Below are 21,887 nucleotides of genomic sequence, written 5' to 3' on the forward strand. Positions count from 1 at the left end.
TACAAAGACAACTATGCCCTTATAGGGTGGAAAAACATAAAAACAGCATATATAACACAAAAACATAATAAAATTTGGACTCACATAACTACTGTGGTCCCCACCTCCTATCTAACAACTAACATAAAACATCTACTCAGAAAAACATCATAAAACTAATCAATCTTCAACACTCCCCCTCAAGTTGGGAGTAAATGTCACACATTCCCAACTTGCGTAGATCATGTTCAAGCTTGTTCTTTGCCACCCCTTTAGTGAGAACATCAGCCAACTACAACTCTGAAGAGACATAAGGCAAACAAACTTCTCCAGTTGTTACCCTTTCTCTTATAAAATGTCTATCAACTTCAATGTGTTTTGTTCTATCATGCTGAATTGTATTGTGGGCAATATTGATTGCAGCCTGATTGTCACAGTATAACATCATAGGTTCCTTTGCTTTCACCCCAATCTCACTCAAAAGAGATCTAACCCAACTGAGACACCATGAGCCATGGATTTATACTCAGCCTATGCACTTGACCTTGCCACAACCGCTTGCTTCTTACTCTTCCAGGAGATCAAGTTTCCACCTACAAAGGTACACACTCCTGATGTAGACCTCCTGTCATCTAAGCATCCTGCCCAGTCTGCATCTGTATAGGATTCTAGCTTCAGATTCTCATGATTTGAGAAAAGAATACCTCTGCTAGGGTGCTTTTTCAGATATCCAAGTATTCTCTCAATAGTTTCCCAGTGCTAAACCCGAGGTGCATGCATGTACTGACTCACAACATTGACAACATAAGAAATATTTGGTCATGTCATACACAAATACAGTAGTCGGCCCACCATTCTTTGATATCTCCCCACATCCTTTACCAATTCACCATCCACACCATTAATTCAGTGATTTGGATCAATAGGAGTGTCTGCTAGTTTGGTTCCCAGCTTCCCAGTCTCTCGCAGTAGGTCAAGTACATACTTTCTTTGTGAAATGAAGATCCCATGCTTGGACTTTGCAACTTCAATCCCTAAGAAGTATTTGAGCTCACCAAGATCTTTGATCTCAAATTCTTGCTGCAATGATTTTTTGAGATCATCAATCTCCTCTAGATCATTTCCTGTCATCACTATATCATCCACATACACAATCAGAATTGACACCAGAGCATCTATCCTCTTCACAAAGAGGGTGTGATCAGATTGTGTCTGTGTGTATCCAAAACAGATGAGTGCCCCTCTGAACCTGTCAAACCAAGCCCTAAGTGACTGTTTCAGTCCATACAGAGATTTTCTGAGTTTGCACACCTTTCCTTTACCAACATTTTCATAAAAGCCTGATGGAATGTCCATATATACCTCCTCCTGTAAGTCACCATTGAGGAAAACATTTTTGACATCAAGCTGAAACAAGGGCCATGAATAGGTGGCTGCTAGAGATAAAATGATACGAACTGAACTCATCTTAGCTACTAGTGCAAAGGTTTCCAGATAATCAACACCATAGGTCTGAGTATACCCTTTTTCTACCAACCTTGCCTTGTACCTCTCTATCTTGCCATCAGCCTTATACTTCACTGCGAATACCCATCGACATCCGACTGTCTCCTTGTCTGGGGGGAGATCAACTATTTCCCAAGTTTGGTTTTTGACCAAAGCATCCATCTCATCTTGCATGGTTGTTTTCTACTCAGGTTTGGAGAGAGCCTCAATAACATTCCTGGGTATAGACACAGAATCTAGGGAAGAAAGAAAAGCACGGTAGGAGGGTGACAAGGCATTGTAGGAAAGATGGTGTGAAATGCATGGGTTGTACACTTTCTCTTCCCCTTACGAAGTGCAATGGGAAGATCAAGGTCAGTGGGATCAGCTGCAACAATGGTGTTAGGGACAGAAACATTATCATCAGAAAACATAACAGGCTCAGGCTCAAGAGGAATACCTGGAATTGTATTTGCCGAATCTGGAGTTTCAGAAGGACTGGCAAAGAATGGTGTGGGTTGAGGATGTGTGGAGTCAACCATCATCTGTCGGCGCTGATATTGCTGTGAGGCTGCTCGTAGTGGCTCAGGTAATGAAACTGGAGGTGCAGGTGGTGGCTGAACTGATGATGCAGGTAGTGGCTGAACTGATGTAGATGTTGGCTGAACTAATGGAGGCACCACAGAAACAGGAAGAGGAACAGATTGTGAGTTCTCCCCAAAACTCTCCCCCTGAGGAGAACCACTCGAGAAGAAGAATGTGGATTCAAAAAAGGTACCATCCATAGTGACAAATCTGCTCCTTGACACTGGGTCATAATAGCAATACCCCTTTTGGTTCTGAGCATATCCAAGAAAAACACATTTCTTGGCCTTAGGATCCAATTTCTTGCGATGGGCCAAGAATGTGAACAAAAGAAACACAACTAAAAACCCTCAGAGGTATATGAAATATCTTTCCATCTGGAAAAGAAGGCTAAATGTCACCTTAAACCCCAAAGTCCGTGAATGAACACAGTTAATCAAATGCACAGCTGTAAGAATTGCATCTCCCCAGAACTACACAGGAACTGAAGCACACATCATAAGACTCCTTGCCACCTCCGCAATGTGTCTATTTTTCCTCTCAGCAACTCTATTCTGTTGCGGTGTATATGCACAACTTCTATGATGAATTACACTATGTTCTAAGAGATGCGTGGTCAGGTCCTTCTCAAAGTACTCTCTGGCATTATCTGATCTAAAAGCCTTAGTTCTCGCTTCAAATTGTGTGAGAACCATCTGGTGGAATTATCGTACTAAGTTAGGACTTTCATCACGTGATCTCATCAAATATATCCAAGAATATCGTGTATAATCATCCACAAACAAGAGAAAGTAACGGAATCCTCCCATGGAAGGGATTTGATATGACCCCCATACATCAGTGTGAACAATATTAAAAGCAGAAGTACTTCTTTTATTACTTGGTTTAAAAGACTGTCTACAATGCTTTCCTAACTGACAACTCTCACACTCCAAAGTAGATAATTGAACAGACTCAAACAACTTTGGGAAAAGACATTTCAAAGAACTAAAAGAAAGATGTCCCAAGCGCTTGTGCCAAAGCATAATTTGGTTCACTGACTTTGACCCACTACTACTGTTGCTGCTAACATGATGGCCCTGATGTCTCGGAATCTCATCCAAAAAGTAGACTCCATTCACCTCACGACCACTCCCAATCATCTTCTTTGACTCCAGATCCTGCAAAACACAATTACTAGGAAGAAAGGTCACAGAACAATTCAAATTTTTTGTCAAAGAACTAACAAGTAGTAGGTTGGTATGAAGTCTAGGGACATGTAAAACAGAAGATATAGTTATATCATTGGTCACTCTAAGTGCCCTCTTCCCAACAATGGGCATATGTGAACCATCTGCTATAGAGACTTTGTCTCTACCAGAGCACAACCGATAGGAACTGAAAAAGGTAGGGGCATTAGTCATATGCTCAGATGCTCCTGAGTCTATAATCCAGGGAGGTCCCTCCTTACCTGAAGTGGATGCAAGATTTGCAGTTGTATATGAACTACTTGTATGTGCAAAGGAAATTGTGTAGTTGGCTCTTGCATTCTGCTGTCCATCTGGAAGGCTAGAGCCGGGTGAATCTTTCTTACTCATAAGCTGTCCAAACCTCTCCAATTCTGTTCTCACTGCTGCTATTGCAATGGATTCCCAATCAGTTTGGGAGAGAGGGGTTGAAGAGTCTTCTGTAGTGGCTACATTTGCATTTCCCTTCTTGTTTCTTATTGGAGCAGGCATAAGATTTGGATGAAGCTTCCAACAAGTGTCCTTGGTATGCTTAGGCTTCTTGCAATAATCACACACCAAGTCCTTCTTATCTTCCCTTCTAGTATCACTACTCCCCTTGTCTCCATTCGGCTTAGGTTTTGTTGTACCAACCATAGCCGATTGGTCAACCAGGCTGCCTTAGCATTATATTCCTCCTACTCTCCTCTCTAGAGACAAAAGCATAGGCCTGAGAGAGTGTCACACCCTCCCTAGAAAGAATATGCTGCCTAGTAATGTCAAATTCAGGGTTCAGCCCTGCCAAGAACTCAAAAACCCTATTCCTCTCTACTAGTCTGTGATAAGTTGCTGCATCATTTACACTTTCCCATACCACAGTTTTTAAGTGATCTATTTCCTGCCATAGGGTTTTCAGCATAGAGAAATACACAACAAGAGGTTTTTCTCCCTGTTTCATACTTGTCACTTGATTTCTTAACTGATAGGCTCTGGCTTCATTTTGCTTCTGAGAGTAGGTTTTGGTCTCTCCATTCCAAATCTCCTTAGCAGTATTAACCCATAGGATTTTTTTTGCAATATGAGGTAACATAGAATTACACAAGCAGGACATTACCATGTAATTCTCTTGCACCCGTCGGGAAGAGTCTGTATCAGGTTTCTTCTCCTCCCAAGTGAGATATCCTAATTTTCCACGGGCACCAATAGCCAGTCCATTTTACTTCAAACAGTTCCACAGTATCGGTAGATTTCGTCTTGGTATTCCAACTCTCCATTTTACTTCAAACAGTTCAACAATAAGAAAAAAATAGATTGGAGACCTTCAAAAAATAATTTAATATCACACATAGAAACCAACCCTTTCGGAAGAAGAAAACCCTAGTTGGAGGGAAATCTCTCTCCTCCCCACGCCTTCCAACAGAGAGAAAAGTGAATCGATCACTCTGGGAAGCCTAGAAAATTCTAGAAACCAAACCGCCCTCTTCAAAAAATTAAAAGAAAACTAACAATACCTGGGCACCCAAGATTAGATAAAAAACAAAGAGTCCAACTTTTTTGGAACTCTTCCCCGTACTCTAGTTCTTCCTGATTTTGATGCCGAACAATAGATCACCTTCCTGATGTCTAGATCCCACCAAAAACTCCAAGAACTGGGCAATCTATAGCAGATCGATCAGTCCTTTACTACTTCATGCAGTTGGCTGATCTAGGGCTGTAGGAGAATGCTTCAAGAAACCCTAGCCGATGCTCTGATACCAAGTAGGAATCTGCTGAATTAAAAAATATGAAAGAAAGTAGTTTCTTGAAGAGAGAAGGAGAAGAAGAGAAGTTTGAAAGAAAAGAGAGCAAAAATCTGGCCGCTCCCTTCACTTATTATTTATACTAAAATAATAGAACAGTACAAAGACAACTATGCCCTTATAGGGCGGCAAAACATAAAACAGCATCTATAACACACAAAAACATGATAAAATTTGGACTCACATAACTACTGTGGTCCCTACCTCCTATCTAACAACTAACATAAAACATCTACTCAGAAAAACATCATAAAACTAATTAATCTTCAACAGTGTAGATATGCAATTTGGAGAAAATTTTGTGCTCTTAGATGTGGATTTGAGTGTGTATAAATTGATTTAGACGATTACATTTTGATATGCAAAACCCATTAAGTGCCTTCAAAATTATGTGAGTTGTATTTGCATCAATGTCTTCAAAATATGAGGTTAAATTTCTTGAAATTATACTTTTATGCTAGAGCTGAATGCTATGTGCATCACCGTAGATTGAAAAAGCTATTTGGAAGCCTGGCAGAGCTAATCCTAGGATTCATTGAACAGCCTTCTAATCTATCTTATACTTTTTGAAATGTGGCCAATCACATGATGAATATAATGCCACCACCTAAAAGATAACATGCAAGCCTTAAATGTGCATATACATGGGCATGCACTTCTAATAGGGATCAAATTGGATTATGTCTAGGAAAAAAAATCATCACATTTCTTGCTGGAGTCAGTAAATGTTTTGTCACTTTGTTTTGCTTTACTTGCAGAAAGAGTGTAATCCTTTTAATTTTAACTATCTATAGAAATGGAAATAAATGGCATTGTTCTAGGATATATCATGTTTTAGTCAAGGTTCAAAATATCGATACAACCGATATGCATGAACTTGTGTATCAGGTGTTTCATTGGCTTGTAACTTTTTTTTTTTTTAGTTTCTTTTGGTCAGGGGGGGGGGGGGGGGGGGGGCTTGGTCTTAGACCTGTCTACCCCCTGAAAAGACCAAAAATCCAAAAGCTCTTCATTTCCTGTATTGGCAAGCTCCCATATGATATGCCCGATACAGTGCTTGTTGTATCGAAATTCTGAATCTTGGTTTTAGTCTAAATTTTTGTCTGATGTTTTGGGAATTTGGAATTGGAGAATTAAAATATACTTCCATTTAAGGTATTCTACAGTTATTGTTGGATTGTATTGAAGAAAACCACCTCCTTGTGCTGCAAACCTTTAGAACCAATATGACTCTATCTATCAGCTCTGCATTTTTGTTTGAATAGCTTTTCATATGCTTCATTTTGGAGTTGTTTGGAATTACTTTATTCTATTTTTTGGCTTGAAGTACAACTTTGCTTGCACTAGTGGTCAGCTTATATTGTTGGCTCTCATACATTTTAAAGTTACTTGATGCAGTTTGGATTTCTTCTATTTCCTCGTCATATCCTAGAGCTATTGCAATCTATTTTATAGATATGATGGTCATTTGTTTTATGCACGGTGTATTTATATCTTCTTTTAAGTTTGTCACATCATCCAACTGCAATTGTTTCAATCTGAGGCAGTTTTGTTCCTAACCAAATTTCAAATAGAAACCAGTGAAAATTCCTTGTGTTGGCCTTAAACCTGTTGAAGATATTGTTTAGCTGACATGTCACAATACAAGACTGGCAAGGTATGAGCAGTTAATAACTTGGTCATCTAGGGTATTTCGGATAAAACTTTAAAGTCTCATCAAGGTGGAGCATTTGATATGTTCTTAGCAATGGTGTCCTCTTGTCCCTATTTTGCTATTAATTCTTCTAGGGTAATACTTTTTATAACTTTAATCACATTTTTTCTTGGAACACATTACACAGAGAAACCAGACATCCATTAAATGCCCAAGCTTTTGGTATGAGCAAAGAAGCACTGGCATTGATTTTAGAGCCAGTGTCAAGGACTGTTCTCTTCCTCCATGACCCTGCTACTCCCTAACATGAAGAGGTTGGGGGATGCAGAAGTGGAGATGAGTTGTTAGAGTTCCTTATCTCCTTCCATCTTGCACTTCAAACGTGCTGCATTTATTTAGTTAAGAATCCCCCACCCCTTCAGAAAAAAAAAAAATTCCATTGAGATTGTTAAGTTTGTTTGCAGAGAACAATAGGGGTTAGTCACTTATTTTGTTAACATAACAAATTTCTTCTGAATTTGATGGTTGTGTCAACACTATGACTATGAAATGCAGAACGGTACAGAATTGACATTGTTAGATTTTACATTGTATTGCTGTTTAAGTGAACTTTTTATTGCTTGCAAATTTTTCACAGATTGGACTAAGATGGAGAACAGAAAAAGAAGTCATATCTGGGAAAGGTAACTTGGATTCTCTAAATTCACCTTCCTGTGTTATTTGTGTTTTACTCTTTTTGCTTTCTGGGTGGTCACCTAGATTTACATAATTACTACCAGTTTTAGCCCTGTATTGCTGTCTATTTTATGATTTTGTTAGTTCTTCAGAAAACACTTTAGAACTTCTACTAATGAATGTCATTTTCTGTGAAATATGAGGATAGTATTGGAATTTGGTAGTTTTTCACTGGTTTGGCTAGTATTATGTTACTGCTGACTTATAATATTGATATTCTTTTCCTTCATCAGTTATTTACTTGTTATATGCTTGTGTCTTTGTCATATTTGAGGTGGGTAGAGTGTTGGCCCTTTACTCAGGCCCAATAGGGTGGGAGACTCCTTAAGGGAGAAGCTTTTGCTTTACTGCAAGGTCTCAGACTGGCAAAGCAATGGGGAATGCAACAGTTAGAAGTGGAGGGAAATTCCAAACTGGTAATAGGCTGGATGCAAGCAAGAAACTTGGGCATGCGGCTTTTCAGACAGCAGCTAAGAGAAAGCTTGAGCTTAGCAAGGGAGATTGGGGTGCAGTTTAAATGGGCAAGAAGATCAGCAAATGGAATGGCTGATGCTCTACCTAAAGCAAGGAGTCAATAGGCAGGAGGTGTTTTGGGCTTGTTTGTAAGACTGAATTTATCAAAGGGCTCTCCATCCAACCTTTGGATGGTGGAAGTTGTAACAGTTAACTATTATTCAAAAGCTTTGGGTGTTGAGTATTGACCACCTATCCAAAAAAAAGACTATTTGTTTTCCTGTTTTATTTTGTTATTTTCTGAAGTGCATTTGACATCTTTTTTACTTGTAATATTAGATGCTCGATTAGATCTGCTTGCACTGACATACCATTTGGTGATATGACTATTCTTAAAATTCATGACACATGAATAGACTGTGACATTTATTACTAGGATGAATATTAATTGTATCTTCATTGAGCTAAATTTTCTTGGTATATATTATGGCTTTTAACTTTAAATACCTTTGTACTTAATAAGAATCCTAGAATGCCATTTGTATTTATTTTTCCTAGTGAAAATAAATATATTATGAATTCAATGACCAACAAATAAAATAATTGTAGTTAAGAAATAGACTATGACTTTTTTAGCAGTATACTTAACAGCATTGGTATCATATTATGTTGACATAGAGCCTAGGTTTACAAAAGACTTGTTAACTTGAGGCCATATTCAGAGGCCTGACTGTTTTTTTTCTTCCCTTTTTTAAGAAACATGTCTGTTTTGTTCATTAAACATCTTGGATCCATATTCAAGATTAGTAAGTAGTTCCTTCTAGGACATTGATTTACCCTTGAGGCCAGGCTGCCATATTAGCTCACTCTGACCCACTTCTCTCTGTCTCTCATCATGTTGTCAACTTGGGATGAAGATAAATTGATAATGGCTTCAAGGGGTGTGGTGGTTAAAGATGTTGGAAAACTATCAGAAAGGCTGGAGTTTTTACATAGAGGTTTAAATGGGAAAAGGAGGCCTTTTCTTGTTTAGTTTTAAGAAAAGAGCAGACATAGATAGGGTTTTGGAGATGTGAAAAAGGGGGTCTGCAAAGTTTCCAGAGTTGAGACTTGACAGACGGGTACTGGAGATCAGACAAATGAATGTTACAGAGGAGGTATCTTGCATATGGATCAACACCTTTGGAATTCTTCTACATGCATGGAGTACCCAGACATTTTAAATCTCTTGTTGGGTTGCTGTATTGGTGTATACCTCTTTCTGTTTAATTAATAAATTACTTTCCAATTATCAAAAAAAAAAAATTGAAATCGACTGCGGAACAAGGTGCAGTATGCGAGAATTCTGATTGAAACACAAGGCGTTAAATCAATTCTTGTGTGTATGGATCTCTTCTTTGAAGGAGAGCAATTCAACCTTAGGATTATCATTGGTAAATGGTCAAGGATGTCTCTGGCGGTGAGGTGATGAGAAATTGGAGGGAGGTAGCTGTTTCTGCCCCTTTTATGGAGGTGGTCAGGCCTGTTTGGTCCCCACCCCCTAGAGGTTTTATTAAGCTCAACTTTGACGGTAGTAGTGAAGGCAATCCAGGCCTGTCTGGCATAAGAGGAGTGTTTAGGAATGAAGAGGGAAATGCCATTGCATTCTACTTAGACCTAATTGGAATTGGGGAGTCCTTAAGGGATGAAATTATGGCTGTTATTGGAAAGGATTCAAAAGGCTAAGGAGCTGAATGTAAGGAAAATTGTTAATTGAAGGTGATTTGAAGCTTGTAATAAGTTGGCTCCGAAAAGAAGGGAAGGCCGGATGGTGGTGCTTTATATATGAGAAGAGGAAAGCCATTAAACTGCTACAAGGGATAGAGGTGGATTGCAATTGGGTCAGAAGAGACACAAATGCCTTTGCTGATACACTTGCTAAACAAGGGGTGGGAAGGAATAGTTTATTTTGGGCTGTGTAGTAACTATATTTTCTGTTGGGGAGGGCTAAAAAGTGTTTACCCCTTCCCCTTTTTTTCTCTTTCATTGTGCTAAACTTTCTTCTTATCAGTGTTTTAAAAGCGCAAGGCGCAAAAAAAAGCGTAAGGGCCAATTTGCACTTGAGGCACAAGGCGCAAGGCGAGGCGCACGCCTTTTTAAGAAAGGCGCAAAATTACAAAAAAAAGCTAAGAAATAAAAAAAAAAGTCAGAAAATTCAAAAAAATGCAAAAAAATCAAATATATTAAACATAATGTTAATAAAAAATATAAACTTAAATTTTAAAATAAATGATTTAAAAAACATATTATCTAAAATTAAAATACATAAACATAACATGTAAAGTGTATTCAAATGAAAATTAAAAAAATAAAAGCAAACATATAAAGCATTTTCAAGCATGTATAACCCACAATCTCTTTTTTCCCTTAATTGCATTGCTTCAAGTAGTTAATGTGATGTAAAACATATTGCATTCTTGATTCTTTGAGTCGCCTGTGTACCACGCCCCTCGAGGCAAGCCCGAACAAGTCTATGTTAGGGTTTGAAATTCTTATTTCTCACATAAAAATAATGATTTTATCTTTTATTGCCTTTTAAGAAGATATTTTATTGCAATGAATGAATGAACAACATTAGCAAATAGGGGGTTCTCGGAGCTCAGGCGCATGCCTGGGCTGAGGCACAAGGCGCATCAAGCACACGCCTAGGCGCACTAGGTATGCGCCTTTTGAAAGGGGTGTGCCTAAGACCTGGGCGAGGCGCATACCCCAAAATGCGCCTCGCCTGTGCGCCTAGGCGCGCCTTTTAAATCACTGCTTCTTATTTAATGAAATTGATTCTGTTATTGAGAAAAAATGGTCAAGGAAAGATTAGTGGAGGGTTGGAATCTACAAGCGATGATTGATTTGAAGGGAGACATATGGGAACAAGGAAGATGAACAAGTGGAGATGATGAATTATAGGCGCGAGGTTATGGGAAAAGATGAAGGGTCAGGGAAGTTTAGAGGTAAGTACTCAATGCGAGAATACTTCGAAAGGCTCTGAACATGAAATTACAGGTTCCTTGGGGGCTGAAGAAGTGGAGAAGGGGAGGGAGGATTGGAGGAGGAAGATGTGAAGTCGGTAGAATGGGTGGTGAAAGAGAAAGCAATGAGGGAGGATGAGGAGGATTTAGAAGAGGGGAAGGGTAATTATAGGCAAGTCAATGTGGATGAACAAGATATTAGGCAGTGGAGATGGCCCGAGTCAAGTGTCTTCTCACTCAGATCCTTCTATGCTGGCTTATTGGGTGAACAAGACAGGTCCTTTCCTTACAAAGCAATTTGGGGAAATGCAGCACCCTCAAAAGTTAAATTTTTTTCATGGGTAGTGGCTTGGGAAAAGTGCTTAACTAAGGATTTTCTGGTCAGGAAAGGAGCTAATCTAACAAACGTGGAGTGCACTTTCTGTAATGACCATATGGAGTCTGTGAATCATCTGTTCCTTTTCTAGAAGTTCTCTTATAAAGTCTGGAATCACTTCAGAAAATCTGTTCCAGCTTTTGGGTGCTTCCCCGGATTCTGTGAAGGCTTTGCTAGCCAGATGGAGGGTCCAAGGAATGTCAAAGAAAGGAAGAGCTTACTGGGATGTGGTACCTCTAGCAGTTTTGTGGGCAATCTGGTCTGAATGGAATAGTAGAATTTTTTAGCAGAAACCGAATCCGGAGGAGGTGGTTATCAATTCTGCAGTCAATATGTTGAGAGCTTGGCTTTCTACTCTTACATGTTTCAGTCCTGATGATCTTTCTTCCTCTTTTGTGAATGTAAGTATTTTTGGAGGTCCTTAAAGGTTGTTCTTGTACAGAATCTCCTTGCATAGAGGACCATATTTGTATATTTTCTTTTCTGTTAATACAATTTATACTTTTCTCAAAAAAAAAAAAAAAATAGGGGTTCAGAAGAAGAAAGTGTATGGGAAAGGCTTAGTGGTGAAGGGTATTAGACAAAGAAGGTGAGGGAAGGGGTAGAAATTAAGGTTCAAAGTATAGGAAACACAATGTGTATCGGAGAGGCAATTTTAAGAGACGTATTGAGATGCACTTTGGATATGCATGGATATAGACGAAAAATTAAGATACACATGGATACACCGAAAAACTCATATAAATCCTAAAAGTTAAGTATGAATTTTATATGATTATAAATAAGTTATTTAAACATAAAAAGCCATATTTCATTGATTATACAAAGTGTGAAATATCAGGACATGATTGGAAACCATTGAAAACTAATGGAAGAATTAAAATGTGTGTATATACACCCATGTAGTTTTTAAAGAATCAATATAATTTGTGTTAACATTTATCATTGTTTAGAAAACAGGACCAAACCAGACGGTTGGACCGGTTGAACTGTGACTCGGGCCCTTGATTAGTTCAGTTATACCCCCAAAACTGGATTGGGTAAAAAACTAATCAAAACTGATGATTTGGCTAGTCAAACTGGAAAACCGGTGAACCAATCCTGGATTTAGAAAACCGACTGGTTTTTTGAAAAATTCTTTAGCACATAAATGCAAACTTTTAAAGGCCATGGCTTTTTGCTCGGATGTCCGGTTGGGGTGTTCTTTTTTTTTTGGGTAACTTTTTGAGATAGGTGCCTTATAAAAAATTGAAATCAAGATAAAAAATATATGTTATAGAAGATTATAATTATATATTTTGAATATCTTATAATCTAATATATAATTTATAATAATATTTATATACGTCATCACATTTTGACCCTAGTTGAACCTCTAACCCATGAACCTCTCCTTTTCCCAGGTTGGTGTCCGGTCCGAATCTCTGAACATTAATATTTATTAGTGTATATATATATATATATATTAATAATGAATTTTAACTTTTATTGACAGCCATCCACTAAAAGGAGAGTTTAATTAAAAATTAAAATACATATTAATATGCCAAACACTTGGGGTATGGCATAGTGGTGAATAGTCATTACAAGATGATGACTAGGATTCAAGTCCCTTTGTCCCCCATTTGTGATTTTTAATAGGCAAAGTTAGTGCCATGTCAAATTCAAATTCGAATTTGAACATTGCCTTAAATGTAATATTTAAATTTTCTTGAATGGCATGTCATTAAATGTGATAATTAATTAAGAGCCATATAAATTAAATTTGAATTTGAAAAGTTACTAAAATTGAGGGAGGAAGAGGGAAATTAAATTTGATATTTAAAACTTGCCAAAATTAAATAAGAGAGAGAGAAGAATATTAAATTCAAATTGTATTGGCCGATACATATAGCGTATTGGACTGTACTGGACTTGTATCGGCTGATACAGATCTGAAACGGGCCCACATTGGACTGGTAATAACAAAAATAAACGAAACATACAGATTCTGTATGTTCTATGTATCAGAACCTCAACAAAAAGCAACGTATCGGCAAATACAGACCGATATGTTGTGAAATTTCAAACCTTGGTAGAAACGTTCTTGTTGACTGAGAGTAAATCTGAACAGGGACAGGGAGTCTCGAGAGAAGCTGAAGAAGGGGAGGCTGAAAGGGTTAAGGGTATTGATACTAACAGTGTTGAAATAGGAAGGAAGGTTTATTGCAGGAAAAAAAAAGAAATTTAGAACAAAACTGCTGAACAATGATGCTGAGAATGAAGTTGGATTAGTAGGGGAAGAAGATCAGGATGATGATGCGGTTCTAGATGACACGCTTAGTTGGGAAGCCCATTTATGTGGAGATAGTGGTAAACAAAGAGGTGGAAGTAAGTAAAAAATCAGGATTATTCTTTCTGGGAGGAGAAGACTTTGCAAAAAAAAAAGTGTTCAAGAAGATAGAGGAAAAGAATGAAGGCTAAATATTAAAAAATAACAAAAAAGGAAAAAAGAAAAAATATTAAAACAATAAAAATGATATTTTTTTTTTATTTTGGAATTTGAGGGGTTTGAAGGATCCAAGAAGAAAGTAGATAGTAAGAAACGCTGTAAGAAGACACAAAATTGAGCTGTTGTTGTTAAAAGAAACTAAGCTAGAAGAAAGAGGGCTCCTTTAAAGGGCAGTTGAGGCTGAGGGGATGGCTGGAGGTTTGTTAGTGATCTGGGTGGGATGCATCAATTTTGAAGAATGAGGGCTTCTTTAAAGGGTATTTTTCATTATCTGTTATTCTTGAGAAAATGGTGTTGGCAGAGAAGATATTGGTCTCAAATGTGTATGGTCCATATGGGGATGAGAGTAGGGTGGAGTTTTGGGAAGAGTTGGAAAGAGGTCATGAAATGGGAGTGAGTCCTTGGCTGTTGGGTGGGGATTTTGATGTTGTTCGAACTTTGGGTGATAAAGGGTGGAAGGGATAGGGGGATGTTAGCAACAATAAGGAGCTTTGGTGAGTTTATTAGGAGGAATGAGTTGGTGGATACAAGGGTGGTTGGATCTAAATTTTCTTGGTCAAATGGCTAAGATCCACCCATTTAAGAAGGCTGGACAGATTTTTGTTTAATGATGAGTGGATACTTTGTTTGCTGATTTGATTTAGGAAACTTTGGCTTACCCTTTCTTGGATCATAAACCCATCTTATTGAGAAGTTATTTTAAAGTGGTTGGCCTGATACCATTTAGATTCAAGAACATGTGCTTGGGTCACCCCCAATTCGTACAATCTGTGGAAGAGCTATTAAATTCAAGGGCAGGTTTCATGATGATGAAAAAGTTATACATGCTTAAAGAAGACTTGGAAGCATGGAGCAAACCAGTTTTTGGAAACATAGAAGTGAGAAGAAAGAAGGTTTTGGAGAAAATGGCCAGGTTGGATGGAATGAGGGAAGAGGATAATCTAACAAAGGAGGGAAGAAATGAGTGAATTGTTAAGGATGGAACTGGAGAGATTGATTCATTTTGAGGAGGTGTCTTGGAGAAAAATCAAGAATCTTGTGGTTGAAAGAAGGTGACAAGAATACTTCGTTCTTTCAAGCAATGGTAAGGGGAAGAAGGAAAAGAAATTGCATTATCAGATTGGATGTGGGAGATGGAGTGGTGGATGAGCAACGAGGAAATTGTAGAAGAGGTCCAAAGCTTTCATAAAAATTTATACAAAGGCTCTTACAGATGGATGTATATGTTAGGGGAAATGGAGTTCAATAAGATTGAAGATTTTATATGACAGTTGGTTAGGCAAAGAATTTGGAGAAGTGTGGGGGGTGGTTAAAGCTTTAAAGGGAGATAATGCTCCGGGTCTGGATGGTTTTAATATGAATTTCTTCAAATCTTGCTGAAGTTTCTTAAAGGAAGATATGATGAGTATGTTTAAGGAGCTATGGGAAGATAAAATGATTGAGTAGAGCGCCAGTGCAACTTTCATTTCACTTTATTCCCAAGAAAGAAGCTGCTTGTAGGATGAAGGATTTTAGGCCAATTGGCTTCATCACTAGTCCATACAAAATTATTGTGAAGGTTTTGTCTAGAAGATTAAGATCAGTGTTGCATGAGGTGGTGGTCCCTACCCAAATGGCGTTCATTGAGGGTAGAGAAATTTTGGATGGGGTTTTGGTTGCAATGAAGGTATTGACTCAAGACTTAGAAGTGGTGTTTAGGGTTTAATTTGTAAAATTGGCATGGAGAAGGCTTATGGTCATGTAGAATGGGGTTTCTTGGAGGAGGTTGTGAATAAACCCTAGTTGTTTCTAGGTCAAAGTAGAGAAGAAAAGAGAAGAAAGAAAAGAGAAAGAAGAAGGAGAAGGAGAGGAAAAGAGTGTTCGGCTAGACTAGAAGAGAGGATGTTCAAAAGTCACTCTCCTAGCCGACCCACTTGACTTTTATTCATGAAAAACTTGAGTTACAAGAAAGACAATTTTGTCCCTCATAGAAGATGGGACACATAACTTAAACTCAGATACAATAGACATTTCACTTTCAATAAGATACACCAGAATGACCAAAATACCCCTGACTCGAGCATTCTAACAGAGGTGATTTACAAGATGGGTTTTTGTGAGAAATGGAGAGGCTGGATTTTTGCTCGTGTTTGTGCAGTTTCCTTTTCAGTACTAGTTCACCAACAAAGTTTTTTCAGGCCTTTTGTGGATTGAGATAGGGAGATCTCATGCCTCCTATGTTATTTGTGATGGTGACTGAAGCTTTAAGTAAATTACTCTTCTCAAGAGCTCCCTTTCCAACTTACCGTCCTATTTTCTTTCTTTATTACCAATCCCAACAAAAGTGGCTCAAAGGTTAGAAAAGCTCCGGAGGGATTTCTGTGGAAAGGTTGGGAGGAGAAGAAGAAAATTCACTTAGTAAACTGGGATCAGGTGTGCACTCCAAAAGAAAAAAGAGGATTGGGGGTGTGGAAGCTGAAAACTTTTAACAGGTCCCTGTTGGGGAAATGGATATGGAGATTTGTTATGGAAAGAGACAGCTGGTGGAGGAAAGTTTTAGCAGCTAAATATGAAACTGACAGTGGGGACTGGCTAACCATTTCTAACCTCCCGTCTCTGGGATGTTCTCTGTGGATGTTCTCTGGGGTCTGGTTATCACCTGAAATTCTGGAAAGATAAATGGTGTAATATCAGCTCTTTAGAGGATCTGTTCCCACAGCTGATCCAGATTGCAGAGAGACAAGAGGCATTGATTGCTGACTGCTATGAGCTGAGAGAAAATGTGGTTTCCTGGAATCCTGTTTTCAGAAGGGCTTTTCAAGATTTGGAAGTGGATCAAGTGATGGATCTGTTTGTTTTGCTTTCAAATCAGACATTAAAAGTGCAGGAAGAAGACTCCTGGGTTTGGGAGTGGTCGGCGGATGGTTTATTCTCAGTGAAGTCCTTTGCCAAAAAGTTGTCATGGGGGGAATAATGAGAATTTCCCGGCTGATAAAATTTGGAGCCAGATTCCCCCTCATAAAATAAATGCACTACTTTGGGCTGTGGCCTTGGACAGAAACCTCACTAAGCTGAATCTGGTTAGAAGGGGAATGCAAATTCAAAATTCAGGTTGTGTGCTTTGTGGTCAAAATGAAGAGGACAACAGCCATCTTTTTATCCATTGTCCTGTCTCAACAGCCTTGTGGGATCATTTTCTTTCTTCTGTGGGACTTCCTGGGTCATGCCAAGTAAAGTGATGGATCTCTTAAGAAGCTGGGAGCTTCAAGGCCTCTCCAAGTTGGCAAAAAGTGTGTGGTTGGATATTCCTGCAGCAGTGATCAGCACCATCTGGGCAGAGAGAAACAGAAGAGTTTTTCAAAACAAATCTAAGGATGTAGAGAGTCTTTTATCTTCTAGTGTGGGGAAATTAATGTCTTGGACTTCAGCTGTGAAAGGGTTCTAAACCAGGGCTCTTGGTGCACATCTGAGGTCTAGAAGTTTGTTTGAGCTGTAATCTAGTTTTGGGATTGGCTCTCTGTATTCTAGCTCCGGTTTTGGAGCTCCTCTGTAATTTCTGTTGTTTTAATAAAATTACCTTACTTTTCTTCAAAAAAAAAAAATGAAGGTATGATGGGAGGTTTTAAGGTTGGAAGAGAAGGTTTAGTTTCCCATTTACAATATGCAGATGATACATTAGCCTTCCTGGATGGCTTGGCTGAGTAGTCTCTGAATCTGAGAGCCATTCTTAAATGTTTGAAGTGTTGGTAGGTCAAAAGATAAATTTGAACAAGTGTGTGAGGATTGGTGTTGGGGATATATCTCAATATCTTTTGATAGAATGTGCAGGATCAATGGGATGCCTGGTAGGTGAGTTCCCTTTCACCTATTTGGGACTACCAATTGGTGTGAAGGCTTTAGTGGTTTCAACACGGCAGCCAGTTTTGGATAGAATTGATCAAAGGTTGGATGGTTGGGAAGGAAAATATATTTCTTTTGCAGTTAAGATCACTCTTATAAAAAGTGTTCTCACAAATCAACCTACATATTGTCTTTCTTTGCTCAAAGTTCTAGCTGTGGTGGTTGAATCAATAGAAAAGATGCAAAGGGATTTCTTGTGGAGTTTGAAGATGATGATAAAGAAATACCATTTGGTTAAATGGGAGGTGCTATGTGGGGCAAAGAAAGATGGGGGTTGGGAATTCAAACGGTGAAGGTGTTTAATAAGGCACCATTGGTTAAATGGTTATGGAGGTGTGGAGCAGAAAGAGAGTATTTGTGGTGAAGAGTTGTGGCTTGTAAGTATGGGGTGGCTAGCTTTGGGTGGGACTCAAAGGAGGTAAGGTCATCATATGGGGCTTGTGTTTGGATGGGATTGAGTTTCATTCAGAATTTTTAAATTGTGTGATTTTGTGGGTTGGTGATGGTGAAAGAATAAAATTTTGGGAGGATGATTGGTTAGGGATTGGAAGGCTTTGTGATATTTGCCCAAGGTTGTACAGGTTGAGTGAGAAGAATACTATGATCTCTCAAAACTTTGAAGCTAATCAAGGAAATATTGTGTGCTGCCCTACCTTTAGAAGACCTTTGCTGTAGAGGGAGGTGGAGGAGTGTGTTTAAGACTGCTGTCTTTGTTGCAAGGTGCTAATTTGCAGTTGGATAGAGCTGATGCAAGGTGGTGCAAAAAGTGCAGGAATGGTATCTTTATTATTAAATCTTTCTATAAAGTCTTCACTAAGGAGCCAGGTGGAAAGATCCCAAATTGAAGGAGAGTGGGGAAACCCGGTTCCCCCCACAGTAGAGGCCTTTGTATGGCTGGTTGCACTTGACAACATCCTTACACAAGATCACTTAAAGAGTAAAGGTGTTCAAAAGGCGAGCAGTTTCTACTTCTGCAGAAGCTTTGAGAAAGATGTGCTTCACCTTTTTGTTGGTCTCCAATCTCCACTGCAGAAAATTTTTCTTCTTGGACAGTTTTGAATGGAAACAAGAAAGCAAAATTGGTTTGGTCATGCATGTCATTTGCAGTCTGATTGGAACTTTGGAAGGAAAGGATGAGAAAGATATTTGAAGATAAGGAAGCAAAGAAGTGCTTTGTTCAATTATTAGGAGGAGAATCTTAGATTGGATACTGATACTAGAATTTTTGGGCTTTGTAAGAAGCTTCATTTGGGGTTGAATTTTGATCCTCTTTGTAATTATACTTGGGGGTTTGATGTATTGTTTTTCTTTTTCTATGTACTCTTTGCTTTTTGGGTGATCTATCTTCACATCTTAGATTGTATTCCTTTTTTTTTTAATGATTTTGTTATTTACTTACAAAAAATGGTGTAATCTTTTTGATCAGTAACGATGTAACTTGTTTTGGCTATGCAAATATCACAGCTTCTAGTCCCAACTTTTGATTGTATTCTCTTTCCCATTCATCAAAGTAATGAGAATATTGTTATTCTTTATCATTGGACTCCGTTATTCTTTATCATTGAACTCCTACAGAGCATCTTGATATTTGATTATGACAGCAGGACCTAGATTGACTTACTAAACTTGCTCATTAGGGCAGTTCATATGCGGTAATAAACAATGCAATGAAAAAGATGGCTTGGCAAGCTATGAGGCAAGTTGTTGAATATCTGTTTACTATAACTGGATTACTTCTGCTTCTTGTCAATATATTCAGGAACTGTTGACTTATCTGTTTATATAGACAAATTCTTTTTTTTTTTTTTTTTTTTTGAGGAAACTATGATAGACAAGTTCAAGTGCATAAATATAAACATGGGTATACTATATTAGATCTTTGCTCATGGGCAGAGGTCAACAAATACTGTTCACTAAGGTTAAAACTGTTTTTACTGCATCTGGCATTTATTGTTGATGTTATTTCCTTATTAGGATATACAGGACCCTCTGGGGGGATAGTTCCAATGTTCCCTTGTCACTAAATTGTCGATAATGTGTCTAGTGATACTGAATATTAGCATCATCTTCATCAAGCGGTGAATTGCATTGATGGATAATGTAGCTACCTACTTGTCATATCTAAGCAGTAGAGTTGTCTAGTATTTGCCTGCCTTCAACATAATATGGACAACTGATTAACTGATTAAGGCTAAATTTGGGAGTGCTTAAAAATAAGTGCTTATTTAAATAAACACTTATTTTGGGCCGGGACCACACCAATATGCACTTATTTGTGTTTGGGAAGTAAGCCCTAATATGAGAAGCCCAAATTTTGGGCTTATTTTTAAGTGCTTGTTTCCTTTCTGGTCTGTCTTGGCCTGCCATGTCATTTTGAAAATACCTATACTACCCCTGTTTGAAATAAGTGCTTTTTCTCCAAACACTCATTTGCACTTATTAGAATAGGCACTTATCCAATAAGCACTTATTTTTCAAATAATCTCTCCCAAACTCCATCCAAGTAGTATTGATTTTGCCTTGTCTACACCTTTGATGCAGCACCACCTTCAAAGAGGATGCTCATGCCTACAAGATGGTGCTAGGTCTTTAATAGACAGCTTACACCCTTACCAAGAAGCCCTAGTTAATCAAAATGCCTCAGTTTTTAAGGGCTAAGCGAACACAAAAGATAATGAACATTACCAATGATAGATTCCTCAATTGAAAACCCAACTAGAAGGATCTGAATGTGCATAAATATTTGCATGTTGAGCATCCTTGACTTTTAAATGACAATGTATGTAGAAAAAACAAAATAAAGAAATCCCAATTCTTTCTATCCTGGACATAATTGAGAAAAAAGGGAACATTGTGAGTTTCAAAACCAAAAACATATTTAGCAAAATCTAATATCCATAATTAGTTCAGCTTTTTATTGCACTGCCATTTTGGTAACGACAACCTTCATCTTCTCAATTATCTGCTTCCATTCCTTCTTTGCACCTGCCTTTTCATCACAGAAGGTGTCTTCTCCACCAAGTCCTTTGATTCCTTCAGAAATCAGTAAAGCTATTGACCTCCTTGATAATCTTGATCTCTTCCTCACATGATTCAAATCCACATGGTGTGGAGAAAATTTAAAAGATTAATTATCAATAGTAAAACTAATGAATCAATGTGGGAGATAGCATTGCTTTTTTATATGAATTTGAATAAGAAATTAACATTAGATTTGGTTCTTATATGAATGATTTGGTCTGGCCTCCTAATTTGTTAGGAAATTTGAATTGTATCTTTTCTATGTCCACTTTACTCGTTTTCATAGTTTTTTTTTTTTTTTAATTTGAATCAAAATATGTATTAAAGCATTCTTTGTGAGAGGAGGGCTAGTGACATGTCAAAACAAAAAAGCCTTTGAGGGAAAAACCATGCATATATATGTATGTTCATTAAAGACTAATGGAAATTAATATTATGTTCATTAGTTGTTGGTAGAAAATTAAACTTAATGACATCTCCCTCTTGTGCAAAGATATCTATCTTAATCTGCTTGTATTTTAATTTGAATGAGAGCTTTATCTTTGCATTTCATCTTTCCATTACTTTTGCAGGTTAACTTTTCCTACTTTGAAGCAGGTGAAAACAAGCAGGCCCTTGTGAAATTGGTAGCATGTGAGAGGTGAGTAGGTACCTGTCAAGGTTGTGATAATTTTGAAATTATTACTTGTTCATTTCATGGCATCTCTGAACTGCACTTTTGTGATTCGGTAAAATATAGTTAGAGATGTTATATAAATAGATGACAGCCTTAGACTGAACTGTTAATAATCTAATGGTCCTTGTGTGATAATTATGCCCAGTGGGTCACTGTTAAAAAAAAAAAAAGCCCAGTGAGTCCATGCCTACTGTCACTACCCCAAATGATACAAGAACAGCATGCTATCATATGAAAAAATAGGGACCAACTCTAGGGTCCAATACCTTATTATGACAATCAAGAAATGCCAAGGAAGCCTAACATGTGGAGTGGTGAGTTCACATGGTCACAACTCACAACACATTATTGTAACTCCCCAATAAACACAAATATGCTATCAATCAAATTAAATGCCAAATCACCCAGTGACTGCATGCTTGCTGTTACTACCCCAAATGTGCACGAACATGACCACAACACTTTTATTGACTATCAAGAAATACCTAGGTATCCTCCCTACATGTGAAGTGATGAGTTCACATGACCACAACACTTTCTTGCA

At 38.0% G+C, this 21,887-nt stretch overlaps 1 protein-coding gene across 4 annotated transcripts in view; it reads left to right on the forward strand.

Moving 5' to 3' along the window:
* LOC104597412 (folate-sensitive fragile site protein) overlaps positions 1-21,887 on the forward strand; it is a 53,495-nt gene that overhangs the window by 23,004 nt on the left and 8,604 nt on the right. For all 4 annotated transcript variants that reach the window (XM_088891452.1, XM_088891453.1, XM_010258919.3 and 1 more), the window contains 4 exons: positions 6,671-6,710; positions 7,345-7,390; positions 19,284-19,342; positions 21,240-21,307. In XM_088891452.1, coding sequence (XP_088747578.1) covers positions 6,671-6,710; positions 7,345-7,390; positions 19,284-19,342; positions 21,240-21,307 — 213 coding nt within the window. The remainder of the gene's footprint in view (positions 1-6,670; positions 6,711-7,344; positions 7,391-19,283; positions 19,343-21,239; positions 21,308-21,887) is intronic.

Source organism: Nelumbo nucifera, chromosome 7 (assembly GCF_055504915.1).
Source record: "Nelumbo nucifera cultivar China Antique chromosome 7, China Antique-T2T, whole genome shotgun sequence".
NCBI classification, from domain to species: Eukaryota; Viridiplantae; Streptophyta; class Magnoliopsida; order Proteales; family Nelumbonaceae; genus Nelumbo; species Nelumbo nucifera.